This window comes from Arachis hypogaea, chromosome 14 (assembly GCF_003086295.3).
Source record: "Arachis hypogaea cultivar Tifrunner chromosome 14, arahy.Tifrunner.gnm2.J5K5, whole genome shotgun sequence".
NCBI classification, from domain to species: domain Eukaryota; kingdom Viridiplantae; phylum Streptophyta; class Magnoliopsida; order Fabales; family Fabaceae; genus Arachis; species Arachis hypogaea.
The window spans coordinates 65,566,210-65,576,519 of NC_092049.1; the positions used below are offsets into that span (position 1 = coordinate 65,566,210).

General features: G+C 32.5%; 1 protein-coding gene across 1 annotated transcript; it reads left to right on the forward strand.

Moving 5' to 3' along the window:
- The first annotated feature begins 1,382 nt into the window (after positions 1-1,382).
- On the forward strand, positions 1,383-3,774 carry LOC112742637 (uncharacterized). The gene is made up of 2 exons (XM_025791874.2): positions 1,383-2,499; positions 3,494-3,774. The coding sequence occupies exons 1-2, from the start codon at positions 1,792-1,794 to the stop codon at positions 3,629-3,631; spliced, it is 846 nt and encodes a 281-aa protein (XP_025647659.2). The 5' UTR covers positions 1,383-1,791; the 3' UTR covers positions 3,632-3,774.
- Positions 3,775-10,310: the final 6,536 nt, after the last annotated feature.

Sequence of the window (10,310 nt, forward strand, 5' to 3'; positions counted from 1 at the left end):
TTAAAAAAATAATTACCCGTAAAAATGATAACACTCTAACAAGGCACAGTCTCATATATTAAATACTAGTTATAAATTAAAGAAATAAGTTGGTGACACTCGGCTTCTTATATGATCATGACATTCCGGAAGTTGGGTCATTACAAGCCACTTTATCACATGGGTCGTGAGACAGCCATCTGATCTTTTGCACGGGACGTGTCAAAGCGTGCCGCTTTCTCATACGGGTCGTGTGACAACCATCTGACCTCTCACACGGGCCGTGTGAAAGGCCATAGAATCCCCGGGTGTCCCGTCCAACGGAACAAACATCAAACACGGATTAAATTGATGAGACCCTAAATCAAACACGAATTAAATGGATGAAAGCCAAAAATTGGCTATGTAAAACTGTCCCGTGTTCCCCCACCAGACTCTGTTAACAATCGAACTGAAACTCTAAAATCGTCAAAATACAGACTCTGTTAACAATCGAACTGAAACTCTAAAATCGTCAAAATCATAAGTATTGATATAATCATCTAATCAAATCTCAAATTTCAAAATTGATTTCAGTTAGGTAAAACAACAAGTAGCATAAAATAGCTTAGAGTTGGAGATTATATACCTCAAAGGCAATAACGTAATCGCTAGAGGAGTCGACTATCACACCCCGGTGTCGTTGTGGCACTGCAAGTTTGTTGTAGCATTGAGGAGGATAAACAGTGCATGTAGCTTTACATTTCATAGAGAAGGAAAAAAAAGGATATATTCTTCGGAGATAAATCAAACGGACGAAATTTAAGTTTTGGGGAGAAACGAGTTTTAGGAAAACGAGTCGAGAGAGAGGTGAGAGTGATCAGATGTAAGCGCGTCAGAATGACAATGAGAGACATGAGATATGAGCGCGTCAGAAATACAAAAAAAACTATCAACGGTAATTCTATAAAATAACAATTACAATCCGCTACATATTTGTAGTTGTCAATTGCGCTAACTACGTATTCCATTAATGAAAAAGCACAACTTTTTTTTATAAGCCTGCAATTGAAGTCTGAAGACAAATATATTGGGTGCAAGGGATAAAAAAAAGGTTATTTTTGGCTATTTTTTTTTTTAATTTAACTTTGATGCCTAATGTATAAAATTTGTATATGTATATATTTAATTATTTAACATTATATCATAAAAATTAATTATATTTATATTGAACACATAAATAATTATTCAAATGAATGAAGGTTATTAAATAATTGTATGGAACTTTTTAAACTCAGCAAAATTAAATACATCTTTTATTAGTCAAACAGGTCTATATTTATATTTAACCTACAACCCCATATAGATCTTAGCACATAAGTAGATGGTTGTTGAGATGTGAACACACTTATTTCTCTTAAAATAGGATCTTCCCAAAATAGATCCGCATCAGCAAAGTTTGTTATTTATGTTCCTCGATTTTTGGGGCGCCTCATATTTCGCACTTCAAACTAACTGTTGAGCTCTTCACTTCATCCCTAATTGTTTTCATTAACTCAAATTACAATCAATGCATATATATATATAAATCACACTCTATTGAACCCTCAACGTTGTTGTCTAATTTTGCAAAGGTAATCTACCTATTAAGATACTATTTTTTCATATTTTAGTGTGATTACTTGTTTTATGTCTTAGCTTGTATCTTGTTGAAATTGTTCTTCCCTTATAAAGTTTCTGCTAAACTTATATATATTCTATTGAATTATACTTCTTATCCTGATTACTCGTATTATTATTATTGTTGTGATTTTAAGCTCTATTAGTTTTTGAATGGCTAATAGAGCCCATCAAGGATCACAATACTCACTCCATAATATGAATTTGGATGAGCTTATGAGAAGTGGAATAATTGATGAGAGTGGACAAGTTGTGCAAAACCCTTGTTCAACTTTTTCATCTAATAATCCTTCATTTCTTTTTAACACGTCATCGTCAATGGACAACAATAACAACAACCACCACCACTTGGAACAACCAAATTTACCGGACACAACAACCTTTGAAGAGATTCTTGCCCATGCGGAAATGATCAATCATAATACTAGTAACAATAATTACGATGTTGGAAGCCAAGGCAATAATGTTCTTGTTGACCCTAAGTCTTTTATTGGTGTTGATCCAATAGTCATGGCTTCTCATCAAGCTAATTGGTTGCAAATACGATATCCTTCCGTGCAACAGCATCATCAAGAGAATGTGTGTCATGATTTTGGTGATTCAAAGCCAGTTGTTAACACTCCAGTGATGGAAACTGGTCACTCTAATTCATCACTAGAGATTTCGATGCCGGTGGCCGCCCCAGCGGCCATGTCATCATGCACATGTTCAGATTCAAAGGGAGTTGTTTTCGGTGATTGTGGCCGCCGCAGCAGGAAGAGAGGGTTCTCAGCTGAGGTGCAAGAACATGGCATTGACAGGAAGCAGAGGAGAATGGCCAAGAACCGAGAATCTGCTGCTAAGTCAAGAGCAAAGAAGCAGGTACCAATCAAGCATGGTTTTCAATTATTTTCATTTTTGAGAGCATACTTACATGGATACTGATACGGATACGCGGTAAGGTATTTAAAATATTTTTCATTTTAATAGGTTGTCTAATTGGTGAATTCATATAACAATGATTTTGCCATACTTATTGAAAAATACTAGAATAATTGTCCTTTTCGGTCCCAATGATTTTGCCGTCACTGTTGTTTCTGTTCCAGTTGTGGGTATGGTGGCCGATACACTTTTTTTTTTAGTTTCTTGTGGCCTTAATGGACATCTGAACCGGTATCACGCTGGAATTATGCTCTTACGTGGTTCCAATAGTAACTACAACCACAATATTGCTACTAAGATTGCAATTACGAACTGCAATTTGAAGTTCTGCATAGTTTCAAATTATGGTTAGCAATCATGATTATGACATTACGGCGTGGTATTATTATTGTGATGCACTCTTCAGTTGCATTACATTAGCAATTGTGATTATTATGTTTGTTTTTCCCATAAATTGCGACAACTAAAACAGGAAAAATCATCAATTTGGCCCTGAAATATCGAGTCAGGGAGTATTAGATAGAGACGCCCACGATGAGGTTGAAATGCATTATCTTTTTTTTTTTTTGGTTTATTTTGGGTCCTGTAAATCGCTTCAGTTCATTTTGTTGAGCTCTTCTTTCAGAAGAGAGAAAATAACCAGTATTCCTTCCTTCAAAATCTCTTGTTTTAGTGTTTCGTCTCACTTTATTTCTCCTTTCCTCCAAATACAATCTTTTAGTGTATTTTTAATTAGATATCTCAATATCTCAAAAGAATATAATGTCTTTTTGATTAAAAATTCTTTATTATTTTGACCTTTTAAAAGTTAAATTAGTAGTTGATCTGTCAGTTACAATAGCTATCTAAAAATGATGGACTCATACATTGGTTGTCAACGATATATCAAATTCTCACAATAAAAATCTATTTCTTCTTTATTTGATGCTTCAAGGCCTATATAGAAAAGTTAGAGAATGACAAGTCTCGGTTGCTGAAATCAAACAGACGGCTCAAGAAGCTGATGGTAAGCATAAGCAACCCATTTCAGAGAAATAAGAAAAAAAAAATAGTAGTTATTACTACTTTTTGAATATGGTTATTTGTGTTTTGAAAATTAGTTTTATTACCTGTCATTCTTACTTTTTAATTTGTAATGGCTATTAATCATATGCTTATGACTAGTAGACACCAAACAAATATGCTTATAACTAGTTTGTTTGGTACTTTAATTTTGGTGACTTGTTAGCTTAAATATCAGTGTGACATAATTTGTCCATGATCAAAATGTTCTTTGAACTTGAGATGTACAAGATATTGTTATATATAAACAATGTGTGCAAAATGTTTTTATTTATTTATTGTATATATCAATTATATTTCTGATACACATTCAATGACATAGCTCTCTTTTATAATCTGGGATAGAATGAATTGTAATTCAAGCATAGGTGCAAAAAAATTTTCTATGTCAATTTTGCATTCCAAGAGAGCTGAAAGCTAAGAGGTTTTCACCAATAAATTATCTTCACAAAATGTAGCAATCAATAAGGCTAGATATGGAATTAGAAATTATGACTAGAAGAAAGTTCATAATGGGTTTGATTTGCGTTTTTATTTTTTTTTATTTTTAGTATTTTTTATTTTCTTAATTTTATGAAGAAAAAGGTGAAAACAAAGAAAATAATAAAATTTTGTTTTCTGTTTTCACCACCTATTTTTACTTTTTTTCTTCATAAAATTCAGAAAATATAAAACATTAAATATAAAAATAAAAAATAAACATACAAACCAAATACACCCTAATATTGTTAATTGTTATCGCTAACAGTGTTTAAAAAGGGATAGAAATATAATTAATGAAGAATATTGTTATACCGATTACCTTTACCATTACTTTTACCATCATACATGTCAATTCAGTTAACATTATTCATATTATTTTCAATATGTTTTGGATATTTTATATTAAACTATACTAATATGACTTGTTTATATTAACGATTCACTTTTCTAATTATATATATATATTTTTTTTGCTGATATAGTAGTGAGCAACTGAGCACACGATTCTTTCGAGGCAAGGGTTCCGAGATCCTTTGTGACTCCGAAGGAAAAAGAAAAAAGTAAAAAAAAAAAAAGTTAGATACTCATTATATTATAATTTGAGAATATAAGACATTCGATCGAACATTTAACTATGGAATGAGTTTTTGAAGTTGACTGTTTCTGACTTTTCAATGATTGAATATTATAGTTATATTCAAAATTATTTAATTTCAGAAAACTGGAAATCCATAGTACCTTTAAAAAGGCAAATGTTATATGAAATCTAACGCTAAATGGACGTACACAAGTGAATTCAACAATGTAAATACTTGAACCATCCAACAATTTTTGCTTTTTATTCGACATAGTCCTTAATAATATAATTAGCTAATGGTCATGAGTAACGACAACCTCAAGCTTGAATTAATAATCCTATTATATGAAGATGTACAAAGCTCACTTTATTTTAACTTTATAATATAATGTAAAATTGAATGAGAAATATTAATTGGTAAGACTAAGAAACACACTTCATAAAATTTGCACGTGTTAGAGCAATGAAAACTTATTATTTACTTTTCCAATTATAACCCCAAACTTTAATTTTTATTGGCTTCTAGCTTTGTGGGGTTGCTATTCAAAATGATGATGTTATCAATCTAAATCTTATTAAGTTGTAATAAACAATTATATTCTCTTGGTTCCATTTTATTTGTTGTCCTTTTCATATTCATGAATCGATGTACGTAGCCCATAGTTTAATTTTAATTATTGATTGAAGTTTATTTTTCATCCCACGCATTAACTATTTATATGTTTTACACTTCTTTTACTCACGTGAGTTATATTTTAATATTTTGAATATTAATATTGCAGGACTTTGAGGAAACATTATTTTCAAATACAAGTCTCACTCCAAGATATCAACTGAGGCGTACAAGCTCAAATACATTCTAGCTTTGACAAAGATCGGGTAGGTTTGGTATTGCTTATTTGAGAATTGCTTGCTGCTTTTCAGAAGTATAAGTGGATATTTTTTGTTTGGTTATAAATCAAAAGTTGATGTGCTTTTGTTCTTGTCTTTGTCTTTAATCAAAACATTTATATACATGTTTCACAAAATCAGCTTATGATTTTTAAGCTGTCGCAACACCAAACCATCCACCCCAATATCCAACTAATAATAATACAGTTTTATTTATACTTGCTTTGCTTTTGTATGTATGATGAGGAATGCCGCATAAGAGAATGAAAACATTTTTGCATGTCATTTTTTCTTATGCTTTGTGCACTTATTTTATTATCACCATAAGCACGATTTTCGCTCAAACTGGAACATCATGATCCATCTTTATGATAATGGTGTAATGAGTACGCAAGGAGTATTTGATAAGGAATTAGAACGAAAGATAAAGGGATAAGAAAATGATGGAGAAAAGACGCAACAGAAAAGACACAGATAGATAAGATTTTTTTCCTATTAGATTACTAAGAAACCTGTTTTTAGCAACCTAAGTTATGGGAAGGAATTCCCACTAGAACTTCAAAGAACCTATCCTTGACAACATAAATGAGAGGGATAATTAAAAGAGACTAGCACACAAAATCATCTTAGTGTTGAACCCTTCAATCGTCTTCATGCAACAAGCGAAGCAAATTACTCACCTCACTTAATCACACTAAAAAAAACGTGCATAAAGCAACTAAAAATTTTATTCATCAAAAGTTGTGTAAATTGTCTCACCAAAGTTGTTTAAATAGGCCCCTAACAAACTAACTAAAAGATCAGATAAGATGAGTTAATTTAAATAAGATTTTATCTTATTGGATTATATCAGATTTGATTTAAATTTAAAATTCTTAAAAATACTACTAAACAAATCAGAAGTAAATCAAATCTTCCAACAAACTCTAACAGCAAAACAAATGAAAATAAACGCCTAAAAAATTCGAAAATTAATAATAATTTAAGCCTCCCATTGAATTTGAAAAGCATTATTCGACTTCTTGCTGTTCTCACTTAGCCCAATGGGCCTTATGAGATGTCGCCATTTCAGCACCACTGTTTTTGAGATGGACTCTTGGTCTTCTTGATGTCCATGTCCGACATGGTATAATTCTTCTAGTATTCAGATCTTTGAACGTGACGAGATTATACCCTTCTGTCCTTTAGCTCTAAAATGACGAAAATGCCATCCTGACTACGTATCATCCTCTCCTTCTTCAAAAAGATTCGTCCTCGAATCTTGAATTAGAAGCTTTTCTTCCCTCCAAGGAATCCAAACCCAATCTCTAGGTTCAAATACCATGGTTTGATGGCTCTTCTCTATCGACTGAATTGTGGCTATGTCTTTCATGTGTGCAAGTTCAATCTTTCTCGCCATACTTTTACCATCTTGTCCAAAGTGTGCAATTAGTTGTCTTTCCGCTCCTTCATCCATATTAATGCCTCCATAATTGACCAGTGCATCTACAAAGCTTGGGAAAGTTGATATAAAAACACTAGGAATTTCATGGTTAGATATATGAGAAACTAAACACTCCGTGGACTTCAATGATACTAATGCACTATTCTCTAAGCTAGAACTTTCTAGATCTCTCTTACAAGTGTGTTTATTACTCTCAGTTTCTTTTGTGCTAATTGACTCCTCTCGCTCACTATTCTCCTATTTTCTCTCAAAACACTCACTTTCAATCAAACATGAATTCATTTCACTCGAACACTCACACTCTTTCGCAGTTTCTTTTCTCTCATATTTTTCAAATTACTTACATCCCAAGGACCCAGTTGAGAAATTTTGCACTTTTGAATCTTCCAAGGACACATCTCCATCTATAGAATACTCAACAAATTCTTCCATCTTTAATTTTGAAGAAGAATTAAAGATAGGCGTAGAAGAAATCCTCTTCTTCTGTCGATCTATAATATTCTTCTTGAAATTAGAAACTTTGATTTTTGTCTGATCCTTAAATTTTGCTCCTTTGGAACCCCAAATTACTATAAATTGTTGCATCTGCTCCATGTCAACGGCCAATTTGATCAAATCCTCCATGGTCGCGTAATGGTAACATTGGGCTTTATTTGCAAGTTCTTCGTGTAATCCAAACAAAAATCGTTCCATAATAACCTTAGGACTCCTTTTAATATTAGCCTTATCTATCAAATATAGAAATTCCTTGTGGTACTCCATCACTGATTGTGAACCTTGTTGTAACTTACAAAATTTTTGAAAAAATTCACTATGGTATGATCATGGCACAACCCGATTCCTCATATGGTATGATGATGGAACAAACTGGTTCCTCATGATTTTCTTCATCTTCTCCTAGCTACAAATTGGGCTTTTTCCATACCGTCTTCTAGATCTTCCTAATTTTGTCCACCACATATGGGTATCATCGAAAAAATTGGCTTGTACCAGTCGAACTTTTTTTCCTCTGAAAGGATGCAATTTGCAAAAATTATCTCTATCTTTCTTATCTATCCGAAATAAGCTTCAGAGTCATTCCTCCCAATGCAAGGATTTGCAACCGAAAATCCTTTTTCGCATACGAGATTCCTTTATCATCACTATCGTAATACTCAATCTTTTTTTTTGCGACTCTCCCTTTTTTTTGAAGGCACTAACGTTAAGATAGAATAATTACATAAACAAAAATTAAATAATTTTTTTATTCTTTTTATTATTGTGGACTCTAAAATGAATTTGCAGAAATTAAAGAGAAAAACCAAAGAGACTAAACAATACCCATAGAACATGTATATAAATAAGAATTTACCTATGACCTGTAACTGATACCAGACGATATGGAATTAGAACGAAGGATAAAGGGATAAGAAAAGGATGGAGAAAAGACATAACAGAAAAGACATAATGGAAACTTAAAAGGATAGATACGGTTTTTTTCCTACCAGACCTCTAAGAAACCTGTTCTTAGCAACCTAGGTCACCGAAAGGGATTCCCTACAAGACCTTCAAAAAAGCTGTGTTGACAACCTAGATTAGAGGGATGAAAATTGATAGAGACCAGCACAGAGAATCATCTTAGTGTTGGACCCTTCAATCTTCTTCATGCAACAAGCAAAGCAAATCACTCATCTCACTTAATCACACTAAAAAAATGTGCATAAAACAATTGAAAATTTTATTCATCAAAAGTTGTGGAAATTGTCTCACCAAAGATGATTAAATAGGCCCCTAACAAACTAACTAAAAGATAAGATAAGATAACTTAATTTAAATTAGATATGATCTTATTAGATTAGATCATATTTGATTTAAATTTAAAATTATAAAGATATGATAACAAATTTAAATTAGATTTGATCTTATTAGATTAGATTAGATTAGATTTAAATTTAAAATGCCTAAAAATACTACTAAGCAAATCAGAAGTAAATCAAATCTTCTAACAAACTCTAACAACAAAACAAATTAAAATAAATGTTAGAAAAATTAGAAAATTAATAATAATTTAAGCCTTCTATTGAATTTGAAAAGTATTATTCGGTTTCTTACTATCCTGACTTAGCCCAATGGGCCTTATGAGATGTCGCTATTTCAGTACCACTATTTTTCTGAATAGACTCTCGGTCTTCTTGATGTCCAAGACCGGCATGGTATAATTTTGCTGGTATTCAGATCTTTGAATGTGACAAGATTACCATACTGCCCCTTAGCTCTATGCCCTCCTGACCACGTATCAGTATAAGAAGAATAAATTGCCAAACCACTCATTGAAAATAAATAAATGTCTATTCCATTTTCTAATTATTTGTTCAAAAAATATATAAAGTGTCTCCTAATTGTTCTAAAATACCACATTGGTCACTACAAGAAAAACTAGCTTTTGCCACGCTTAAAATGCATGCCAAAAAGTGGAAAAGCGTCACCGCAGATATTGGCTACGGTTTTTGAGCTATGGCCAAACTTTTGTAAGGGGTGCGTGTTAGGCCGTGGTTGTTGCTTTATGGCCACGCTTTTATTGGGCTATGGACACACTTACGTTGTTGCAACACTTTTATCTGTTATCACGCTTTAAAAGTATAATACCCTACCACACAGAGCTTTACGCTTAAGTTGTAAAACAAAGGTGGTGTGGTATTACGACCTCTAAAATAAAATATACATATATAATATATAATCGAAAGAATATAATATTCGAGGAGCCTTGAAGGTTGGTTAAAGCAAAATCGTGAAAATAAAAGCACAACACTCAAGATAACTTTTACTTGTGTACGAAGAAAGTAGAGATACATACATATATAATAAGAGTAGAGAGTCAAGGATACAAAATATTCAAATCCCGGGCTCAACCTACAAAGTTAAAGCTGGCTGGAGAATATCATATACATACATATACAATCCAAGTCCAAAAATACTCAAAAGGGAAACCTAGTTCTCCATAAAACCTCTATGAGGCACAAAAGCTAAACAGAATAAGGGAAAAGTCTACACAATACATATATATATGTACATATACATCAAAATAACCCAAAATACAAAGTCCAAATTCCACTGTGACAGGAACTCCAGATGCCTAGTGAGGTGCCTCTCGACCTGTATCTAAAAACAACAATATTGTATAGGATGAGAACCAGCGATTCTCAGCATGGTAAAGGTGCCCACATATATAAGATATAAGGTCCCGGGAAAGCCAGAGGCATTCTTAGAACTCCAACACTTAGATTCGAAACTTAGAATAATAGTTAAACCATAAAT